The sequence below is a fragment of the Zonotrichia albicollis genome, chromosome 5 (genome assembly GCF_047830755.1).
Source record: "Zonotrichia albicollis isolate bZonAlb1 chromosome 5, bZonAlb1.hap1, whole genome shotgun sequence".
NCBI lineage: Eukaryota > Metazoa > Chordata > Aves > Passeriformes > Passerellidae > Zonotrichia > Zonotrichia albicollis.
The window spans coordinates 6915458-6939048 of record NC_133823.1 but is presented as its reverse complement, the minus strand read 5'-3'; the positions used below and the strand labels follow the sequence as shown (position 1 = coordinate 6939048).

Genomic DNA, 23591 nt, shown 5'->3' with positions numbered 1-23591 from the left:
CCCCATTCCCAAGAATCCACCACATTCCAAGAATCCACCACATCCCAAGAATCCAAAGGGGTTGGACCCAATCTGGAAACGGGGCACAGCTCAGAGTGGCTGCAGGACCCCATCCTGTGTCCCCAGGTGGGGACAGTGACAGCTGTAACATCCCCAAAGCCACCACCAACCTCCAGCCATGCCATGGACCTGGAGCCTCCATCCCCCATTCCCAAGAATCCACCAAATCCCAAGAATCCACCAAATCCCAGGAATTCAGAGGAGTTGGAGCTAATCTGGAAGTGGGGCACCGCTTGGAGTGACTGAAGGACACCATCCCATGTCCCCAGGTGGGGACAGTGGCAATCGTGACATTCTCAAAGCCACCACCAACTTCCACCCACACCATGGACCTGCAACTCCCTTTCCCCATTCCCAAGAATCCACCACATCCCAAGAATCCAGAGGGGTTGGATCCATCCGGAAAGTGAACACAGCTCAGAGTGGCCACAGGACCCCATCCTGTGTCCCCAGGTGGGGACGGTGACAGCTGTGACGTCCCCAAAGCCACCACCAACCTCCAGCCATGCCATGGACCTGCAACTTCTGTCCCCCATTCCCAAGAATCCACCAAATCCCAAGAACCCAGAGGGGTTGGATCCAATCTGGAAATGCAGCACAGCTTGAAGTGACCACAGGACCCTGCGTCCCCAAGCAGGGACGGTGACAGCTGTGACGTCCCCAGAGCCACCACCAACCTCCAGCCATGCCATGCAGCTCCTCCAAGGCCATGCATCCCAAATCCCGGCCTGCTTCCCGTCCTTACCCTCCAGCTCCCCGCCGGGGGCCGAAATCTTGGACATTCCGAGGAAAGCGGTGCCGACGACATCGTTGTGTGTCAGGCGGTCCCTGCGAGGTGACATCGTCACTTTGGGGACCGTGGGGGAGGGAATGTCCCCACTCCCATCCCGCCATTCCAGGCACTGGGAATGCCCTTCCCGCTCACCAGTCCATCACACGGATCCTCATCCGCTCGCACATGGAAGGGAACTGAGAAAAGGGATACGGGAAGAGGGTGAGCAGTGCTGGGGACACTGGGAGGGGACCTTGGGGACACCAGGGCTCACCATGGCCGGCAGCATCAGGCACTGGTTCCACTGGGGGTTGGCGTTTTTCTCCAGGATCCGGGAGCAGAGCTGGAAAGGAGGGATGGGAAGAGGGAAAAGTCGGTGTTGTCCCAGGAAAGCGGCTGTTGGCCCAGTTCATGGAGCTGGGAAGCCTCAGATTCCCTAAAATCCGGCTTCAGATTCCCTAAAATCTGGTCTCAGATTCCCTAAAGTCTGGTCTCAGATTCCAGAAAGTTGAGGCTCAGATTCCCCCAAATCCAACTTCAGATTCCCTAAAATCCATCCTCAGGTTCCCCAAAATGCAATCTCAGGCTCCTCAAAATCCAGCCTCAGTTTCCCTAAAATCCGTCCCCAAATTCCCTAAAATCTAGCCTCAGCCTCCTTAAAATCCAGCCTCAGATTCCCTAAAATCCATCCCCCATTCCATGGGGTTCCTAAACCCCCTGATGCAGGAGGCAGAGGATGCTTCGGATTTCCCAGGGGTCTTCCCACCTTGGGACCAGCAGGATCACATCTGCCCCATTCCAGGAGCAAATTTCCCCATTCCAAGACCAAATTCCTCCATTTAAAGACTGAATTTCCTCATTCCAGGCTTGGGGATCTGGAGGGAATATTCCACTGCCATTCCAGCTCCAAGGACATCCCACAGAAATCCCAATCCCAGGGATCTACAGTGAATATCCCACTGCCATCCCAACCCCAAGGACATCCCAGTGCCATCCCAATCCCAAAGGTCTGGGAGTAACTGTCCCAGTGCCATCCCAATCCCAAATTCCTGGGGACTGTCCTGCTGCCATCCCAACCCCATGGATATCCTGCTGAAATCCCAGTCCCAGAGATCCAAAGGGAATGTCCCACTGCCATCCCAACCCCAGATTCCTGGGGTCTGTCCTGTTGCCATTCCAGCCTTGAGGACATCCCACTGAAATCCCAATCCCAGGGATCCAGAGGGAATGTCCCACTGCCATTCTAACCCCAAGGATATCCCAGTGCCATCCCAATCCCAAAGACCTGGGAGGGAATGTCCCACTGCCATTCCAGCCTCAAGGACATCCCACTGAAATTCCAGTCCCAGAGACCCAGGAGGGGCCATCCCACTGAAATCCCAATACCAAGGACATCCTGCTGTTATCCCAATCCCACAGACCTGGGTGGGAATGTCCCACTGCCATCCCAACCCTGAGGACCATGAGAGGTCATCCCACTGCCATTCCCAATCCCAGGATCATCCCAGTGCCATTCTCAATCCCAAGATTATCCCAGTCCCAGGAACACCCTGTTACCATCCCAGTCCTGAGGACATCCCACTGAAATCCCAATCCCAGAGATCTGGGAGGGAACGTCCCCCTGTCATTCCAATCCCAGGTTCATCCCGGTGCCATTCCCAATCCCAGGATTATCCCGCTGCCATTCCTAATCCCAGGATCATCCTGGTACCACTTCCAATCCCAAAATCATCCCACTGCCGCTCCCAATCCCAGGATCATCCTGCTGTAATCCCAGTCCTAAGAACATCCCACTTAAATTCCAATCCCAGAGAGCTGGGAGGGAATGTCCTGCTACCATTCCCAATCCCAAAATCATCCCGCCACCATTCCCAATCCCAGGATCATCCCACTGCCACTCCAATCCCAGGATCATCCTGTTGCCATTCCCAACCCCAGGATCATCTCACTGTTATCCCAACTCCAGGAACACCCCACTGCCATCCCAGTCCTGAGGACATCCCACTGAAATCCCAATCCCAGAGTTCTGGGAGGGAATGTCCTGCTGCCATTCCCAATCCCAGGATCATCCCGCTGTTATCCCAGCCCCAGGAACGCCCCACTGTCATCCCAATCCCGGATTCCTCCCGCTGCCATTCCCGGGATCCCGGCGGATCCCGCTCCACGGACCGTTTTCCCGGCAAAGCTGACTTCCACAAAGGGATCCACCAGGTTTTTCTTGTTGCTCTCAAAGCCGAAGATCTGCCGGACGTTGTCCATGACGGCGTCATCCACTGGGAAGAGAGGGAGATGCCAAAATCCGTGGAATTCCGCAGCATCCAGAGGGTCCCAGCTGTCCCCCCAGCAGGATGAGCATTCCCATGGAGGAGACGCTCTCCAGGCGGGAAAAGCAGGGGGATAAAACCAGTTTGGACCAGTAAGAAACTCCTCTCCCATAAAACTGCCCAACATCCTTGGATTATAATAACAGATCGTTTCCTTCTCCGGGCCCTAATTCCTGCCTGGAAAGTCGTGATTCCGAGGGATCCAAAGGAAAAACCTACTCTGGGGCAAATCCTCGGCTTTGTAGATCTTGAGGCAGAACTGGGCGCCCCGGAGGGTGACCCCGGTGGGGCGCAGCAGGTTGGCCTCAATGTCCTCCTTGTCCTCGGACACCTCCTTCTTCTCCAGCTGCGGGAACAGGACAATGGGAAAAGTCACCCCGGATCTGGGAATGAGCAGGAAAATCCCAAAAGAGAGAGGGTGGGGGGATGCTCCAGCTCTGTGAGTGTCCAAGGTGAGGTTGGACAAGGTTTGGAGCAACCTGGGATAGTGGAGGTGTCCCTGCCCACGAATGCGGTGGAATTTAACCAAACCCAAAACATTCCAGGATTCTGGAACCCAGGAGCTCTGGAGCCAGGCTGGGAGAGCTGGGAATGTTCCCCTGGAAAAGGGAAAAATCCAGGGAATCCTCAGAGTCCCTGAAGGGGCTCCAGGAGAGCTGGAGAGGGACTGGGGACAAGGGACAGAGGGACAGGAGCCAGGGAATGGCTCCCACTGGGAAAGGGGAGATTGGGCTGGGATCTTGGCAAGGAATTGCTGGCAGGGAGGGTGGGCAGGGGCTGGGCTGGAATTCCCAGATTTGCTGTGGCTGCCCCTGGATCCCAGGTTGGACATCAGGGTTGGATCCACCTGGGACAGTGGGAAGTGTCCCTAAGCTGGGAAGGGGTGGGATTTAAGATCTCCCCCAACCCAAACCATTCCAGGATTCCATGATAAAATGCAACACTTTTCCCCCAAAACAGAGGAAAATCCGAACTGTGGCTTCCTTGGGAATGGCCATGGAGGTTGGTGGGTCTTGGCCAGAATAACCCAGGCCTGGAACGCCCCAGGGCTGGAATGTCCCCCCATTCCCAGCAGGAATACTCACGGGAGCTTCGTCTCCAGGCCCCAGCACGCAGGTGCTGACCTTCAAGTAGCCCTTGGCTCCCGCGGAAAAATCCTCCGGATCCGAGAGGAGCAGCCACTTCCTGCGGAAAGCGTGTTCTGCGGGAAAACGTGGGAAACTGGGAATTACTCCTTGGATGTGCAGGGAGGTCAGGGATGCTCCTGGGTGGAGTTTAAATGGAAATCATGCAGTGGGATAAGGGAATATTTCAGTTCCTTTCCCAGGAAGGGACCAGGGAAGAGGGAAGGGTAATTGGAAAAAAATTCCTGGAAAACTATGGATGCTCCATCCCTGGAAATGTCCAAGGCCAGGTTGGATGGACTTGGATCCACCTGGGAGGGTGGAATTTTTCCCTGGATGGAACCAGATGATCCTTAAGGTCCCTTCCCACCCAAAACATTCTGGGATTCCATGCCCATGGATTTGGGATTTGGGGCTCCTCTATGGAAGAGTTGGGATGTGTGGACACTTTTCCCAAAAAAATCCCAAAGAGATTTCCCAAGGCTCACTTGGCTCGGAGTAAACGGTCTCCACATCCATCTGCGGGATTAAAGGAAAAGGAGATGCCAGAGTTCATCCAGAGCAGGAAACGCTGGGAAAAGGGGATGGGATCTTACCCGGAATTCCCCGATCACCGAATCCGTGCGGAACGACCGAGAATCCACAACCTGAAAATGAGGAAAAATGTGTGATCCAGCCCAAATCCTGCCAGGATGGAGGATCCTGGGGAACAGGAGGGGTTTCCCTGGGAAGGGGAGAATTCCAGGATTTCCCAACACTCACCGTGAGGAAAATGGGAGCATCGAACAGCTCCGATGGGGACTCAAAGACATTGAAGAAAAAAGTCTGTGGAAAACCAGGATGAGGATGAGGCGTTATCCCAGTTTTCCACCTGGAGCGCATTCCCACATCGCAGCCTCTCCCAGGAATCGTTGGAGTGGGAATTCCCGCTGACCTCATCGAAGAAGGGGCTGTTCCCTTTCCGGATCCGCGTTCTCCGGGTTTGTCCGGCCACCGTCACCTTCACCACCGGCCGGATCTGGATCCCGGGAAGCTGCCGGGCCTCGATGACCCTCACCCGGATCTGGGATGGGGTGGAGGATATGGAATCACCGGGAAGGGAATCACAAAGATCATCCCACAGAATGGAGGACAGGGAATCACCAGGATGAGAATCACCAGGATGAGAATCACCAGGATCATCCCATAGGATGGAGGACAGGGAATCACCAGGACAACCGGCAGGATTTTAAGGGAACAGCTCATCCCACCTGGAAATCCTGTGGTTTGTTGGATAAAGGTTTTTTGGGAGAGCTCCTCCTCCTCCTCTTCACCCCCTGGATGTGATTCCCGGACGGTTTCCTTGGGAGCGAGGGCGGCTCCGAGCCCGGCGCTCCCGAGGACGCCGAGGGCTCCGTGTCCCCCGTGGCCTCCGGATCTTCCGTGTCCTCCTCTCCGCCCGTCTCTGCCCGGCGGGAGAAGGGGAATGTGGGATTTGGGAATGGGTTTGGATCCCAAACTCCGGGATGGGGAGGGGCTGTGGTTACCGGTGACCGTGTCCAGCTCGGCTGCAGCAGGGGCCGGCTCCGGAGGGGCCGGAGGAGGGAAAAGCGGGATAGCGCCCGGAGGGGGGATGTAGGACACCTGCAGGAACAGGGAGGCCTGGAAAACAGGGAATGAGTGTCAGAGAGGCCGGGATGGGAGAACTGGGATAAAACTGAGAGGGAAAGGATCAGACTGGTCCCAGACTGGGAAGGACAGGACTCAAACTGGGATCAAACTGGGAGGGAAGGGATTCAGACTGGGATCAGATTGGGAGGGATGGGACTCAAACTGGTTCCAGACTTGGAGGGAAGGGATTCAGACTGGTCTTGGATTGGGAAGGACAGGACTCAAACTGGGATCAAACTGGGAGCAACTGGGATCAAACTGGGAGGAACAGGACTCAAACTAGGATCAAGCTGGGAGGGACAGGACTCCAACTGGGATCAAACTGGGAGGGACAGGACTCCAACTGGTCCCAGAGTAAGACGGAAGGGATTCAGACTGGTCCCAGACTGGGAGGTACAGGATTCAAACTGGGATCAGACTGGGAGGGATGTGGCTCACACTGGAATTAAACTGGGAGGGATGGAATTCAGACCGGTCCCAAACTGGTAGCTTCAGCTGGTGGGGACAGGACTCAAACTGGGATCAAACTGGGAGGGATGAGACTCAAACTGGTCCCAAACTGGGAGGGAAGGGATTCAGACTGGTCTCAAACTGGGAGCTGCCACTGGTAAGGACATTGCTCAGACTGGCCCCAAACCAGAAGCCCCAACTGGTCTCAACCTGGGAAGCCCAAGTGGTCCCAAACTGGGAGCCCACAGGGGCCATGCTATGGCTTGTACTGGTCCCAGACTGGGAGCCCCAGCTGGTCCCAAACTGGGAGCCCAAACTGGTCCTAAACTGGGAGCCTCCCTGGCAACACCATGGCTTGTACTGGTCCCAAACTGGGAGCCCCAGCTGGTCCCAAACTGAGAGCCCAAACTGGTCCCAGACTGGGAGTCCCAACTGATCTCAAACTGGGAGCCTCCCTGGCCACACGATGGCTTGTACTGGTCCCAAACTGGGAGCCCACAGGGGCCATGCTATGGCTTGTACTGGTCCCAGACTGGGAGTCCCAGCTGGTCCCAAACTGGGAGCCCCAGCTGGCTATGCCATGGCTCATACTGGTCCCAAACTGGGAACCTCAGCTGGTCCCAAACTGGGAGCCCAAACTGGTCCCAAACTGGGGGCCTCCTTGGCCATGCTATTGCTTGCACTGATCCCAAACTGGGAGTCCCAGCTGGCTCCAAACTGGGAGCCCAAACTGGTCACACCATGGTTTGTACTGGTCCCAAACTGGGAGCCCTAACTGGCCACATCATGGCTCATACTGGTCCCAAACTGGGAGCCCCAGCTGGCCATGCTATGGCACATACTGGTCCCAAACTGGGAGCCCAAACTGGCCACTCCATGGCTCATACTGGTCCCAAACTGGGAACCTCAGCTGGTCCCAAACTGGGGGCCCAAACTGGTCCCAAACTGGGAGCCCAAACTGGTCCCAAACTGGGGGCCTCCCTGGCCATGCTATTGCTTGCACTGATCCCAAACTGGGAGCCCCCCTTGGTCATGCCATCGCTCATACTGGTCCCAAACTGGGAGCCCCAGCTGGCTCCAAACTGGGAGCCCCCCTGGCCACACCATGGTTTGTACTGGTCCCAAACTGGGAGCCCTAACTGGCCATGCTATGGCTCATACTGGTCCCAAACTGGGAGCCCTAACTGGCCATGCTATGGCTCATACTGGTCCCAAACTGGGAGCCCCCCTGGCCACGCCATGGCTCACACTGGTCCCAAACTGGGAGGCCCAGCTGGTCCCAGACTGGAGCTGGGCGCTCACCCCGGTGCTCTCCTTGCGCGAGTCCAGCAGGGGGAGGTTGAACGAGGCTGCCAGGCTGGGAGTGCCCAGAACATCCCGGAGCGGCACCCGGGATTCTCCCAAAAACCTGCGGGAAACAGGGAGAGGGATCAGTGCTGCTCCAAGGGCATCCAAACCATTCCAGAGACAAGGGTGGGAGTCCAGAGGAGGCCACGGAAATGAAGCCAGGCTGGGAGAGCTGGGAATGTTCCCCTGGAGAAGTGAAAAATCCAGGGAATGCTCAGAGTCCCTGAAGGGGCTCCAGGAGAGCTGGAGAGGGACTGGGGACAAGGCCTGCAGGGAGAGGAGCCAGGGAATGGCTCCCACTGGGAAAGGGGAGATTGGGCTGGGATCTTGACAAGGAATTCCTGGCTGGGAGGGTGGGCAGGGGCTGGGCTGGAATTCCCAGATTTGCTGTGGCTGCCCCTGGATCCCTGGCAGTGCCCAAGGCCAGGCTGGGATGGGGCTTGGAGCAGCCTGGGAGGTGCCAGCTGGAATCTTCCTGCTCCGGGATCCAGGACCCTCCTCCCATTTTCCCGTGGCTATTTATGGGCACCCAGCTGTTGGAGCAGCCCCAAATTCCAACCCCCTTTGGATTTCAGCCCAGCAGCAATTCCAGCCTCAGCTCCAGCCCTGGAATCAGGATCCTTCCCTCCCCAGGCCACATTCCCAACCTCTTACCCCTAAAAATAAATCCCTTCCTCTATTTTTTTCCCTTTTCCAAGCAGCTCTCCCTCCCCACTGAGCCGGGAAAGGCCGGGAATCACCGGAATCCCTTCCATCCTCACCCAGCAGGAGCCCCCGATCCATGGGGAACCCCTGGAATGGGGGAGGCACCGGGATCAGCCGGAGGAAGGAAACCGGAGGCTCCGCTCCCGCCGCCGTTCCCGGCACTGCCGGCGCCTTGGGAATGATCTTGGCAGCCCTTCCCAAATCCCAGCCAAGTGTCCGAAGTGTCCGTCCGTCTGTCCCCAAACAACCACCCCCTGTGTCCTCCCGACCTTCCAACGCTGGAATTTCCCCCGGATTCTGAGAGAAGCAGCCCAAAAATGCAGCTCTAGCCTCCCACGGCCATCCCACAGTGGGAATCCACGGAGTCTGGAAAGAGCCGGACGAATCCCGGGAATGGGAAAAGGGAGAAGGAGCCGTGTCCAGCTCCGGAATTTTTCCCACCTGTTTCTCCCCACGGTTTCATGGTCCTTGACCACCACGGTGAGCTCGGCATCAGGATCCAGAGGGATTCCCTTCAGATCCCACTCGAATCCCTGGAAAAAAAGAGGAGGGAGAGGCCAGGATCAGTGTCTGGAGTGGAGAACCCAAATCCCAAACCCCATCACAATCACAGCATTCCCAAAGCCAAATTTCCCAGCAAATTCACCGGGAAAAGTTGCCTTGGGACAAAGTTTTCCTTGGCCATGGATTACCAGGAAGGAGCAAATTCCAGGAGCTGCTCCAGCCCCAAATCTGTGCCCGTGTTCGCACCAAATTCCCTTTTTTTTTTTTTGGAATTTTGGCCTATGGGAGCACAAGGAAAGTGTTGAAAGGGAAAAGGTGCTGGAAAAATTCCCATTCCATGGAAATTCCTTGAAACATTTGTGCCAAGTCTGGATAAGACTTTGCTGGAAGGGGAAGAGATTGGAATTCTGCCTGGAATTCTGGAACAGAAAGGGAACGATCCCAAAATTCCCCTGGGGCTTCTGCCCCAGGGAATCACCTGGACTCGGGCATTTTCTGGGAATGGGGATAAATCCAGGGACTGGGAATTCTCACCTCATTCCAGACAGGATTCACGTTGTTCTTGATGACCTTTGTCCTCTTCTTGACACCTGGAAGGAGAAAAACCGGGATTGGGATCTTCCAGGGGTTTGGGAACTTCCCAGGGATCAGGATCCCACAGTGAAACTCTGATCTCAGCTGGGGCTGAGCTTCCAGGGATTCCCAGAATTCCCAGGACCAGAACTGGATCCTATTCCCTGATCCCAGCTGGACCTGAACGTCCAGAAATTCCCACAACTCCCACGAGTAGGATCAGATCCCATTCCCTGATCTAAGCTAGGGGTGAGCTTCCAGTGATTATTCCCACAATTCCCAGGAGCAGGATCAGAACCCTTTCCCTCCTCCCAGCTGGAACTGGGCTTCCAAAAATTCCCAGCATGAGGACTGGATCCCAATCCCTGATCCCAGGTGGGGCAGAAATTCCAGAAATTTCCAGGACCAGGACTGGATCCCATTCTCTCCTCACAGCGAGGGCTGAGCTTCCAGAAATTCCCACAATCCCCAGGATCAGGATCCAGCCCCATTCCCTCTTCCCAGGGCTGGGAATGCAGAGATTGGATCCAAGATCCCACTTGGATCCCCAACCCTTCCAGGCTGGAAAATGCACTGGAAAATCCTCCTTGCTGTGCCTCAGTTTCCCCAGGAGCATCCAAAGGTTTCCAAGGACTGGGAATTCAGGGTGGGAAGAGCCGGGGGAGATCCCAAACATTCCATTCCCTCCATTCCCAAACCTCGGGATCGTGCCTCAGTTTCCCCAGAATCCCCCAAATGCCGCGAGTGGGAATCCCGGGATTCCCCCAAAATCCAACATTCCCAATCCCGGGAATGCACCCACCCCCTTCCCAAAGCCACGCCCCCCTCATCCCTCCTGGAATGTCGCCGCATCCCAAGGGAGGGACCCCCGCGGGAAGAGGAAAAGGAAAAGGCCAAACAATGGAGGTGACTCAGATCCCGGGAGACTCCGGGATATTCCAAATATTCCCGGTTTTCCGCTCTTTTCGCACCGTTCAGCGACCCCTTCCCTATTTGGGATTGGGGAAGAGCCGAACTTCCCGGCTCTGGGAATATGGAAAACTCATCCCGCTGGTTTTCCTCATCCAGAGATTCATTCCCATCTCGTTCCTGGTATATCCCGGGATTCAGAGCCCTGGAATTGCCCTGGATCGGGATTTGGTTGAAGATGGAGCTCCCGGGATTCTCCAGCGGGATCCCGGTGGGAATGGGATCAGCAGCAAATGGAAAACCTGGATCGGGAGCTGCTCGTCCTTTTCCCTAATTTTTGTTTAAAATTGGATTTTTTTTTTCCCCCCATCTTTTCGAACTCTAGGAAAATGCCAGGACAGCGCCGTCCTCCAGAGGGAATTTTGGGAGTGCAAACCCCTCAGTTTTCCCAGGAAATCCATCCCTCGGAAATGGGATAACCCCTGCTCCATGTGGGATTATTCATATCCATCCCAGTGCAGAATTCAAGGATTTCAAGGGATGGAATTCCCAGGGATATTCCAGCGTGGATTTAAAAACTTTGAGATCAGAGGGATAAAAGGCACAAAGCAAAAGATTTTCCAAGGATTTAGGAGCTTCCCAGATCCCAAATTTTCCTGAGAGCCGCTAAAAACATTCCAAACCCTCCCTTCCAAAAAAAAAAAAAATACAAAATCGGGATTCCCTCACCTCGGAATGTCAGGCTGGCCACGGGATCGCTTTGTTTATCCCGCTTTTCCAGGTTGGGAAGTTGGGAAGCCCTTTGGAGCCGGCAGCGGAGCATGGCCGGGATCGGGAAAGCCGGGATCGGGAAAGCCGGGATGGGGAAAGCCGGGGTCGGGATCCGCTCTCCCTTATCCCATTCCCACCCCTTTTCCCGGTCCGGCCCATCTCGGCACGGGAACGCCCCTGGAGGGGCTGGGAAAAAACCGGGATCGTGGGAAGAGAGCTGGGATTGGGGGGAGATGGGGAGGGCGGGAGTTGGGAATAAATCCCTGGGATTCAGGGATGCTCCAAGGCCTGAGGATGACCCAGCACAGGAATCTGGGAATACTGCAATTCCCAGGGATGGAGAATTAAATCCTTGGGAATTCAGAAATTCTGGAAACCCCAGAGATGCTCAAACTCCGGGATCTGGGAATGCTGGGAACCTCAGGGATGGGGAATAAATCCCTGGGATTCAGGGATCCTATAAAACCTGAGGATGACCCAGCATCAGGATTTGGGAATGCTGCAATTCCCAGAGATGGGGAATGAATCCCTGGGATTTGGGGATCCCACAATTCCCAGGGATGAGAAATCAAAACATTGGGATCCAGGAATTCTGGAAACCCCAGTGATAACCTGGCACTGGGATTTGGCAATGCTGGGAACCCCAAGGATCCCCCAAACACCAGAATTTGGGAATTCCAGGAACCCTAAAAATGGGAAATGAATCCCTGGGAATTTTGGGATGCTCCAAGGCCTGAGGATGACCCAGCACCAGGATCCAGGGAATCTGCAATTGCCAGGGACTAGGAATGAAATCCTTGGGAACTCAGGAATGCTGGAAAGCCCAAGGATGCTCAAACCGTGGGATTTGGGAATGCTGGGAACTCCAGGGATGGGAAACAAATTTCTGGGATTTGGGGATGCTGCAGTTCCCAGGGATGGGGAATTTAGTCATTGGAAATCTGGGAATTTAATCATTGGAAATTCAGGAGTTGCAGAAACCCCAGGGATAACCTGGCACTGGGATTTGGGAATGTAGGAACCCCAAAAATGGGGAATGAATCCCTGGGATTTAGCGATGCTCCAAGGCCTGAGGATGACCCAGCACAGGAATTTGGGAATGCTGCAATTCCCAGAGATGAGGAATTAAATCCTTGGGAATTCAGGAATTCTGGAAACCCCAGGGATGCTCAAACCCTGGGATTTGGGAATGCTGGGAACCTCAGGGATGGGGAATAAATCCCTGGAATTCAGGGATCCCACAATTCCCAGGGATGAGAAATCAAAACATCAAGACCCAGGAATTCTGGAAACCCCAAGGATATCCCAGGACTGGGATTTGGAAATGCTGGGAACCTCAGGGATAGGAAGTAAATCCCTGGGAATTTCAGGATCCTACAAGGCCTGAGGATGCTGGGATTTGGGAATTCCTGGGAACACCAAAACCCCAAAATCTGGGAATTCAGGATGAGAAGAACACCGGGAATGCCACACCCACACCGGGAGAATCCTATGGAAAACCGGGACCGCTCCCTCATCCACGAACACCCAGGAAATCCCCAAAAGCCGCTTTTTCCCATTAAAAAAAAAAAAAAAAACCTAAAAATCCCAACCAATCCGTGACGTCACTCTGTCCTTTGTCCCCTCAGTGTCACTTTTGTCCCCAGTGGGGAAAGGACCCCGGGAAGGGACCCCGGGAAGGGACAATTCCCAAATTTGGGATCGTCCCCGTGTCCCCCCCGCCCCTCCGTACGCAAAATCCCAAAATATCCGCGGCGGGGACCGGGGGTGGCTTTAGGGGGGTCCCCAAGTGCCACCACAGAGGGGACAGCGCGGACCCGCGGCTCTTCCAACCCCATCCCGACTTCTCGGGCTAAAATTCCCTCACATTTATCCCAAAAAAAAAAACCAAAATTCCCCTAAATCCCGATTTTCTCCCCCTCCTTCCCCCTAGAGTTTCTGACGCTGGAACGGGGAGGGGACACCAAAGGGGTGGCGGCGACAATGGGGACAGGGGGGACTGGCAGCGCTTCCAGCCCCATCCCAACATTTAGGACCGCCAAAATCCCCCCAAAAAAATCCCAAAATCCCGACTTTTTTCCCCTCTGGATCTTGACATTTCGGAACGGGGAGGGGACACCACAGGGGTGGCGGCGACAACGGGGACAGGGGGGACCCGCCCCCGCCGCTCTTCCAGCCCCATCCCAACTTTTAGGACCGAGCCGGGCGTGGCCGAATCTCCCCCCAGAATTCCCCCCAAAATCCCCCAAATCCACCCCAAATCCCGAGGGGTTTCTTTCCCCACCTTGGAACGTGGAGGAGCAGTAGGTGTCGCTGATGTCGCTGTCGCCTGTGAGGACATTTTCGGCCCGCAGGACGAAGACGCGGAGCATCGTCCCCTCCCCCACCCCTCTGCATCCCCCCCCTTCCCAAAAAAAAAAAAAAATCCCGGGATTTTCCCCCCCTCCCCCTTCCAAAGCTCCGCCCCCTTAAAGGGACCCGGCCCCGGGGGTGGGGGAGGGGCGGGGCTGCGGCGCCACCTCCCCCTTGGGGACAACGGGGGGAGTTTTGGGGACACCGCAGCCACACATTATCCCCAAGAGAGAGTTTTGGGGTCCCCATTTTCCCATTGCCCCAAAGGCAGAAATTTTGGGGTTCTCCCTCCTCCTTTAGGGGCACTGGGAGGGATATTGGGGTGCCCACTCCCTCAGTGACCCCAAGAGGGAATTTTGGGGTCCCCAGTTTCCCATTGTCCCCAAGGCAGGAATTTTGGGGTCTCCACCCCCCTTTGGGAACATCGAGAGGGATTTGGGGATCCCTATAGCCCTAAAGTGTCCCCAAGAGGGAATTTTGGGGACCCCACCCTCTCTTTGGGGCCATCAGGAGGGATTTTGGGGTCCCCACCCCCTCCATTTCCCCAAGAGGGAATTTTGGGGTCCCCACCCCCCCCACTGTCACCAAGGAGGGAATTTTTGGGTCCCCACCCTCCCTTTGGGGACATCAGGGGGATTTTGGGGTCCCTACAGCCCTAAATTGTCACCAGGAGGGAATTTTGGGGTCCCCACTTTCCCATTGTCCCAAAGCGGGGAAATTTTGGGGTCCTCACTCCCCCATCATCCCCAAGGAGGGAATTTTTGGGTCTCCCCCCCCACTTTGGGGACACTGGGAAGGATTTTGGGGTCCTCAATCCCCCCGTTATGCCTAAGGAGGGAATTTTGGGATCCCCACCTCCCCAGTTTTCCCTGAAATGGGAATTTGGGGTTCCCACTTCCCAGGGGGATTTCGGGGTCCCCGTCCCCGTTATGGGATTTGCATTCCCAGCGGGAACAGCTGGGACTGGCCCCGCCCCCGGCTATTTTGGGAATTCTTTCAGCCCCGGCCTTTCCCAGAAAGTGGCTCTGGGAGATCCCACCCCAAACCGGGATGGGATTGGGATCTGAAATCTGAGATCCCTGATCCTGCCCCAAACCGGGATGGGATTGGGATCTGGAATTTGGGATCTCTGGTCCTGCCCCTAATTGGAAGGGGATGGGGATCTGAGATCCCTGATCTCATCCCAAACCAGGATCTGGAATCTGGAATCTGGGATCCCAAGTCCCACCCCAAACCAGGATCGGATCTGGACCCCTCATCTCACCCCAAACCAGGATGGGATCCAGGATCTGGAATCTGAGATCCCTGATCCCTCCCCAAACTGAGATAGGATCCAGGATCTGGAATCTGAGATCCCTGATCCCTCCCCAAACTGAGATAGGACCCAGGATCTGGGATCCCCAACCTCACCCCAAACCAGGACAGGATCCAGGATCTAGGATCCCAAATCCTGCCCGAAACTGGGACGGGATCTAGGATCCTTGATCTCACCCCAAACTGGGATGGGACCCAGGATCTGGAATCTAGGATCCCCGATCCTGCCCCAAACTGGGATGGGGTCCAGGATCTGGGATCTCCAGTCCTGGCCCAAACCAGGATAGGATCTGGAGTCTGGGATCCCCAATCCTACCCCAAATTGCAATAGGATCCAGGATCTAGGATGCCAAATCCTGCCCCAAACCGGGATGGGATCTGGGATCCCTGATCCTTCCCCAAACCACGATGAGATCCAGGATCCGGGATCCCCGATCTCACCCCAAGCCAGGATGGGATTGGGATCTGGGATCCCCAATATCACTCCAAACTGGGATGGGATCTGGAATCTGGGATCCCTGATCCTGCCCCAAACTGGGATAGGATCCAGGATCCCCAGTCTCACCCCAAACCAGGATGGGATCCAGAATTTGGGATCTGGGATCCCCAATCCTGCACAAAACTGAGATGGGATCCAGGATCTGGGATCTGGGATCTCCAGTCCCGCCCCAAACCAGGATGGCATCTGGGATCCCTGATCTGACCCCAAAACAGGATGGGATCCAGGATACCCAGTCTCACCCCAAACTGGGATGGGAGCTGGGATCTGGAATCTGGGATCCCTGATCCTGCCCCAGACTAGGATTGGATCCAGAATTTGGGATCCCCCTTTTCACTGATATCCCCCTGATCCCATCCCCTCATTCCTGCTTTCCCCTCTTTGGGTTTATCCCATTCCCATTTTCCCTTCTTTGGGTCTATCTGACTCCATTCCAGTTTTTCCCCCTTTGGGTTTATCTGATCCATTCCAGTTTTTCCCCCTTTGGGTTTATCTGACCCCATTCCCACTTTCCCCTCTTTAGGTTTATCCCATTCCAGTTTTCCCTCTTGGCTTTGTCCCTTCCCATTTTTCCCAGCCCCAAATCCCAGGATCTGCCGCGACCCCAAACCCTGCAGAGCCAGGACTGGGACCTGGGGGTTTGGGGGAAATTCAGGATTTGGGGGAAATTCGGGATTTGGGAGAGATCAAAGCCGAGGGCACCCATGGGAATGGGAAGGGCCACCAGTGCATGTCCCCAGCCCCTGTGCCACGTGAGTGTCCCCAGGCCCTGTGAGTGTCCCCACCACCAGTGCCACCACAGGGTTGTCCCTGTGACCGGTGCCCTGAGTGTGTCCCCACCGCCTGTGCCATGTGCATGGTCCCTCTGCATGTCCCCAACACCTGGGATTGTCCCCATGGCATGTGCCACATGCATGTCCCCAACACCTGTGACTGTCCCCACAGCACATGCCACATGCCTGTCCCCAACCCCTGTGTGTCCCTGCAGTGTGTCACATGTGTGTCCCCAACACCCGGACAAGTTCCTACCACTTGAGTGTCCCCATGACAAGTGCCATGTATGTCCCCAACACCTGTGAATGTCCCCACAGCACGTGCCACATGTCCCCATTTCCTATCTGTGTGTACCCACCACCTGTGCCACCGGTTTGTCCCCACCTCATGTCCCCAACACTTGAGCATGAATTCACAACCTGCCAATGTCCCCATGGGAAGTGTCACATGTGTGTCCCCAACACCTGTGCCATGTGAGTGTCCCCATGGGAAGTGCCACATGCATGTCCCCTTGTGCCATCTGTGTGTCCCCAACACCTGTGACTGTCCCCACCACCTGTGCCACCGGTCTGTCCCCACCTCATGTCCCCAACACCTGGCATGAACTCACCACCTGTCAACGTCCCCATTAGAAGTGACACATGTGTGTCCCCAGCACCTGTGCCATATGAGTGTCCCCACCACATGTCCCCACCATCTGTGCATGTCCCCAACACATAGGAGTGCCCCCACGGCATGTGCCACTTGCGTGTCCCCACCACCTGTGACTCTCCCCAACACCTGTGACTGTCCCCAACATGTGCCATGTAAGTGTCCCCAACACCTCTGCATGTCACCAATACCTGTGCATGTCCCCATCGCCTGTGACTGTCCCCAACCCCTGCATGTGTCCCCACCACCCCTGCCACACGTGCTCACTCACGGTGCCACCACCCCAGGCTGGTCACAGTGTCACCCCCGTCCCCACGGGGGTCCCCAGCTGTCCCCACGGTGGTGTCCCCAGCCCCGTGTCGCCGCTCGGTGTCCCCGCCCGGTGTCGCCATCCCCGTGCCGGTGCCAGCTGTGCCACCCCCCCGCTCCCCGCGCTGGCACCGCCGCCTCCTCATTAACCTTTCTTGATTAACGCAATTAATTCCAGCTCCTCCTGCGCTCATCCCGGCGCGCGGGGGCGGGGGGAGGTGACAAGAGGTGACACCGCAGCTGGAGGGGACCGGGGGTGGCCTGGGGGGCTGGGGCCTGCAGCATTCCCGGGATTCCAGCGCTGGGAATGAGCCGGGGCCGGGCGTGGGGACATCCCCGCCGTGTCCCCAAGGGGTGGGGACAGCGGGGTGACACCGGTGTCACCATCCGGGGGGGTGACAAATCCCGGGACTCGCAGCTTTTCCACGAGGTCTTTAATTCCCATTCGGGCCCCCGGCCATGCCCTGCGCCACCTCCGCGAGTGGGGGGAACATTGTCCCCAAGGGTCACCCCCCAGCCCGGCGTGGGGGGGACACGCGGTGACACCGAGAGGGGACAGACACGGAGGGGAGGGACACGAGCGACCCCCGAGTGGGGATAAAGGGGGGAATGTTGGGAATTCTTCCCGTTTTATGTACAAAACTCCCGGCTGGGGGAGGGGACAGGGACACCCAGGGACCTCCCCCCTCCCCGTGGTCAAAACAGTTCTGGTAATTAATATCGATAATAATGGCAATAATTAATGGCAGGGGACAGCGGTGTCCCCATGCCCCGGGTGGCATCAGGATCCTGATCCTGGACAGGAGATCCGGGATCAGATTCTGGAATTGTGAGTGAGGCTCTGGATTGGAGCAGGGAGAGAGCCGGGAAAGGCAGGAGGAGCTGAGTCCCACCGGAGCATCCATCCCGTCCTGGGGGATCCAGGATATTCCCACCCGGAGCATCCATCCCACCTTGGAGCATCCATCTATCCTGGGAGCATCCATCCTGTCCCACATCAGCCCTCCTGGCTTGGAGAATCCATCCATCCATCCATCCATCCATCCATCCATCCATCCATCCATCCATCCCACTCCAGATCATCCCCCCTGCCCAGGAGCATCCATCTTCTCTTGGATCATCCCTCTAATCCTCAATATCCACCCTATTCCAGGGCATCCATCCCACTTTGGATCATTCATCCTTTTCCAGAGCTTCCATCCCACCTAGAACGTCCCTTCAAACCTGAAGCAGCCATCCCACCTTGGATTATCCTTTTCTGGAGCATCCACCCATCATTGGAACATCTATTCCACTTGGATCATCCATCCCACCTAGAACATCCCTTCCATCCTGGAGTATCCATCCCATCCTGGATCACCCACCTCACTTTGGATCATCCATCCCACCTTGGAACATCCAACCCATCCTTAAGCTTCCATCCCACCTGGAGCATCCTTTTCTGGAGTATCCATCCTATGTTGAACACCCATCCCACCTGGATCATCCATCCTGCCTTGGATCATGCATCCCAACCTGGTGCATCCATCTCATCCCAGAGCATCCATCCCACCTTGGATCATCCATCCTTTTCCAAAGCTTCCATCCCATCTTGGATAATCCATCCCACCAGGATCATCCAACCCATCCTGGAGTTTCTATCCCAGCCTGGATATCCATCTTACCTTGGATCATCCATCCTTTTCCACAGCTTCCATCCCACCTCGGAATATTCATCCCACCTTGGATGATCCATCCCGTCTTGGATTGTGCATCCCAACCTGGAGCATCCATCTCATCCCAGAGCATCCATCCCACCTTGGATCATCCATCCTTTTCCAAAGCTTCCATTCCACCTTGGATCATCCAATCCATCCTGGAGCATCCATCACACCTTGGATCATCCTTTTCCAGAGCATCCATTCCTTGTTGGAACATCCATCCCACCTGAAGCACTCATCCCACCTTGGATGATCCATCCTGACCTGGAGCTTCCATCCCACCAGGATCATCCATCCTACCTTGGATCATCCAACCCATCCTGGAGCATCCATCTTACCTTGGATCATCCATCCTTTTCCAGAGCTTCCATCCTACCTTGGAACATCCATCCCACCTGAAGCATCCATCCTACCTTGGAACATCCATCCCACCTTGGAACTTCCATCCCTTTCCAGAGCTTCCATCCCATCCTGGAGTGTCCATCTCATCTGAGAGCATCCATCCCACCTTGGATGATCCATCCCACCTCGGAACATCCGTCCTACCTTGGAACATCCATCTCATTCCAGAGCATCCATCCCACCTTGGATCATCCATTCCACCTGAAGCATCCATCCCACCTTGGATGATTCATCCCACCTTAGAACATCCCTCCCAACCTGGAGCTTCCATCCCATCCTGGAGTGTCCATCTCAACCCAGAGCATCCATCCCACCTTGGATCATCCATTCTTTTCCAGAGCTTGCATTCCACCTTGGAACATCCATCCCACCTTGGATGATCCATCTCATCCCGGAGCATCCATCCCACCTTGTATCATTCATCCTTTTCCAGAGCTTCGATCCCACCTTGGGTCATCCATCCCACCTTGGATCATCCATCCCACCTTGGATCATCCATCCTTTTCTGGATCATCCCTCCCATTCTGGACCACCCCTCCCGCCCATCCCGGCACCTCCACCCCTCTCCCTCCTCCGCCCCATTCCCGGCTCTCTCCACCTCTTCCCGAGGCCAAACCCAGGAATTCTGGCTCATTCCAGGATTTCCCCGAGTCCCCCCTCAGCCGGGCCAGGCCAGGGCCACCCGGGGTGGGGACATCGGGGGGCTGGGTCCCCTCATCCCGCTGGGCCTGGCGGCTCCACCCAGCTCCGAGGGGAGGGGACAGGGATGTCCCCAGTCCTTGTCCCGGCGGGATGGGGGATCCGGAGCCCCTCCGGAGACGCCGTCCTTAGGAATAGGCCAATCCCTGGAGCGGCCGCGCCGGAGCGTGGAATTTGTCTGAGTCCTCGAAAGCTGGGTCTGGGCAGGGTGGGGACAGCGTCAGCCGGGGGACATTGGGGACACTGGAGACAGAGCGGGACAGGGATGTGGGTGGCACAGGGCAGGGACATCAGGAAGGGAGTGCAGTGACATCGGAGACCCTCCGTGGGGCAGGGGGACTCAGGGTGGGTGTTGAGGACACGGGGGACCTTGGGGACACAGCGGGACAGGGACACGGGTGGCATTGGACAACCCCAGGTATGGGTGTCACACGGGCAGGGACATCAGACAGGGAGTGCGGTGACACTGGGGACTCTCTGTGGGGTAGGGGGACTCGGGGTGGGTGTTGGGGACACTGGGGACCTTGGGGACACAGCGGGACCTTGGGGACAGGGATGCGGGTGGCATTGGACAACCCCAGGTATGGGTGTCACATGGGCAGGGACATCAGGCAGGGAGTGCGGTGACATTGGGGACTCTCTGTGGGGCAGGGGGACTCAAGGTGGGTACTGGGGACACTGGGGACAGAGCAGGACAGGGATGCAGGTGGCATGGGACAATCCTAGGCGTGGGCATCACATGGGCAGGGACATCAAGGACCCTCCATTGGGCAGGGGGACTTGGGGTGGGTGTTGGGGACACTGGGGACCTTGGGGACACTGGGGACATGGGGGGGACAGGCCCCAGGGTGGCACAGGGCAGCTCCAGCCACGCTCATTGGCGGGACATTGAGCAGGTCCAAGGACTACAGTGACACCGAGGTCACTCTGTGGGACAGGGTCACCCAGGGGCAGATGTCAGGGACCTTGGGGACGCTGGGGACAGAGAGGGACACGGGTGGCACAGGGCAGTCCCAGCCATGCCCAGGCATAGGACATTAGCAGTGTGGTGATACTGGGGACCCTCCATGGGGCTGGGGACAGATGTCAGGGACCCTGGGGACACTGGGGACAGATGTCAGGGACCCTGGGGACACGGGTGGCAGGGCAGGGCAGCCCCAACTATGCCCATGTACAGAACATCAGCAGTGTGGTGACACCAAGGACCCTCCATGGGGTTGGGGACAGATGTCAGGGCCCCTGGGGACAGAGAGGGACACGGGTGGCACAGGGCAGAGCCCTGACCAGAGAGCCAGGAAGGTGCAAGGGACATGGTGACAGTGGGGACCCTCCATGGGGCTGGGGACAGATGTCAGGGACCCTGGGGACACTGGGGACAGATGTCAGGGACCCTAGGGACACGGATGGCACAGGGCAGCCCCAACCATGCCCAGATACAGGACATCTGGAGTGTGGTGACATCAGGGACCCTCCATGGGGCTGGGGCCACCTGAGGACTGATGTCATGGACCTTTGGGATAGTGGGGACACTGGGGACAGAGAGGGACACGGGTGGCTCAGGGCAGCCCCAGCCATGCCCAGGGACAGGACATCAGCAGTGTGGTGACACCGGGGACCCTCCATGCGGCAGGAGCCACCCGGGGCTGTGTGTCGGGGACCGCGGTGGCCTTGGTGGCCTTGGGGACAGGCTGACCTTGCAGGGCGCTGGCGCAGGCAGGCGGGGGGGACCCCGGCGGGCGCAGCACGGGGGCGAAGGCGCTCTTCTGCTTCACGGCCGAGATCATCGTCACCGGGGAGAAGGAGAAGCCACCCGGAGAGGTGGCAGTGCCCCCGCCCGAGGTGACAGCGACGGATGAGGAGCCCAGAGGGGGACTGGCAGGCAGGACTGAGGGGACAGCCACACACACGGCTCGGATGGGGACAGGGGACACCGCAAGGGGGTGGGACGGGGACAGGAATAGGGACAGGGAGAGAGGCAGGGACAGGATAAGGCCAGGCATGGGGACAGGGAGAGAGGCAGACACAGGGACAGGATGGGGACAGGGTGAGGACAGGGACAGGGAGGAATGGGGATGGGAACAGGGAGAGAGGCAGAGACAGAGAAGGGGACAGGACCAGAATGGGGACAGGGACAGGGCAGGGAAGGGGCAAGGACAGGGATGGGTACAGGGAGAGAGGCAGAGACAGGGACAAGGACAGGGCCAGGATGGGGCCAGAGATGGGGACAGGACAGGGAAGGGGACAGGGACAGGCACAGGAATGGGAACAGGAACAGGGAGAGAGGCAGGGACAGGGACAATGACAACGATGGGCCAGGATGGGGACAGGGAAAAGGACAGAGCTGTCCCACCTCACCTGATCATGTCCCCACTCCCTCTCCCACCCTCAGTGATGGCTTTGGGGACACTCCAGTGTTGTCACACGGCTTTGGGGACCCCATAGGGCTGGCCCATGACTCTGAGGACCCTCAGGGACCCCAGAGTGACTTTGGGGCCATGAACCCCCCGTCAGGACCCCCCCAGGGCTGTCACACGGCTTTGGGGACCCCCCCCCGTGCCCCCCACCCCATCCATGGGTGTCCCCAGGCGTGTCACTCACTGGCGTAGGGGGAGGTGGCGGTGGAGCCGTTCAGGAAGTTCGGGGGGGACCCGGGCACGCCCAGGCCGGCCATGGTGGCCCCGCCGAAGCCGCCGGTGGCCCCGGCAAAGCCGGGCTGGGGGGCCGAGCCCGGGGGGCCGAACCCCCGCGCCGGGGGCGTCCCGGGGCTGCGCGAGAACCCTGCGGGGACAGCGACACGGTGGCACCTCCTGGAGAGGGGACAAGGGCTCTCCGGACCGCCCCCACCCCGCCCCGGGGACACCGCGACACGGTGCCACCGCCTGCACAGGGGACACAACCCCCCGAGGCCACCGCGCACCTTGGACAGAGCTCAGAGGGGACAGGGACACGGTGGCACCGCCTGCACAAGGGACACAACGCCCCGAGGCCACCGCGCACATTATGGGGAGCCCTGAAGGGACAGGGCTGGGTGGCATCCGCTGGAGAGGGGACAAAAGCCCTCTCACCACCCTGAGGCCACCCCGAGGTCACCTCGCACTTAGGTCAGAGCCCTGAGGGGACAGGGACAGGGTGACACCTCCTGCACAGGGGACACAACCCCCCGAGGCCACCGCGCACCTTGGATAGAGCTCAGAGGGGACAGGGATGGGTGGCACCTGCCAGGGAGGGGACAAAAACCCTCCTGCCACCCCGAGGCCACCTCGAGGCCATCGCGCACCTTGGTCAGAGCCCTGAGGGGACAGCCACACGGTGGCACCGCCTGCACAGGGGACACAACGCCCCGAGTCAAGTGCACACCTTATAGGGAGCTCTGAGGGGACAGGAACAGGTGGCACCACCCGGGGAGGGGACAAAAACCTTCCTGCCACCCTGAGGTGACCTCGAGACCATTGCACACTTTATGGGGAGCACTGAGGGGACAGCGACAGGTGGCACCACCCGGGGAGGGGGCGGAAGCCCTCCTGCCACCTCAAGGCCACCTCAAGGCCATCGCACACTTTATAGGGAGCACTGAGGGGACAGCCACAGGTGGCACCTGCTGGGGAGAGGACACAACACCCCCGAGGCCATCGTGCACCTTGCTGAGAGCCCAGAGGGGACAGCGATGGGTGGCACCACCCGGGGAGGGGACAAAAGCCCTCC

The 23591-nt window shown here is 57.6% G+C and overlaps 2 protein-coding genes across 19 annotated transcripts in view; both read right to left on the bottom strand.

The window, feature by feature from the left end:
- The window catches only part of DYSF (dysferlin), a 74735-nt gene extending 61147 nt beyond the window's left edge, over window positions 1-13588 (bottom strand). For 5 of the 8 annotated variants that reach the window (XM_074540707.1, XM_074540708.1, XM_074540712.1 and 2 more), the window contains exons 1-16: window positions 13474-13588; window positions 9471-9526; window positions 8874-8965; window positions 7683-7788; window positions 5807-5921; window positions 5531-5724; window positions 5215-5343; window positions 5043-5105; window positions 4877-4927; window positions 4769-4799; window positions 4242-4357; window positions 3376-3502; window positions 3002-3105; window positions 1107-1175; window positions 986-1029; window positions 806-888 (exon numbers count right to left, since the gene is read on the bottom strand). In XM_074540707.1, the coding sequence (XP_074396808.1) occupies window positions 806-888; window positions 986-1029; window positions 1107-1175; window positions 3002-3105; window positions 3376-3502; window positions 4242-4357; window positions 4769-4799; window positions 4877-4927; window positions 5043-5105; window positions 5215-5343; window positions 5531-5724; window positions 5807-5921; window positions 7683-7788; window positions 8874-8965; window positions 9471-9526; window positions 13474-13561 (1468 nt within the window). In that variant the 5' untranslated portion in view covers window positions 13562-13588. Of the gene's footprint in view, window positions 1-805; window positions 889-985; window positions 1030-1106; window positions 1176-3001; window positions 3106-3375; window positions 3503-4241; window positions 4358-4768; window positions 4800-4876; window positions 4928-5042; window positions 5106-5214; window positions 5344-5530; window positions 5725-5806; window positions 5922-7682; window positions 7789-8873; window positions 8966-9470; window positions 9527-11147; window positions 11533-13473 lie in introns of those variants that run through there. The other 3 variants (XM_074540711.1, XM_074540713.1, XM_074540709.1) reach the window with 2 other exon arrangements.
- A 3919-nt stretch (window positions 13589-17507) lies between these two features.
- LOC141729121 (transcription factor COE4-like) overlaps window positions 17508-23591 on the bottom strand; it is a 31510-nt gene continuing 25426 nt past the window's right edge. For 4 of the 11 annotated variants that reach the window (XM_074540696.1, XM_074540704.1, XM_074540695.1 and 1 more), the window contains 4 exons: window positions 22488-22667; window positions 21583-21774; window positions 19676-20088; window positions 17508-19637 (listed from right to left, as the gene is read on the bottom strand). In XM_074540696.1, coding sequence (XP_074396797.1) covers window positions 20018-20088; window positions 21583-21774; window positions 22488-22667 — 443 coding nt within the window. In that variant the 3' untranslated portion in view covers window positions 17508-19637; window positions 19676-20017. Of the gene's footprint in view, window positions 20133-21582; window positions 21775-22487; window positions 22668-23591 lie in introns of all 11 variants that reach the window. The other 7 variants (XM_074540702.1, XM_074540700.1, XM_074540699.1 and 4 more) reach the window with 7 other exon arrangements.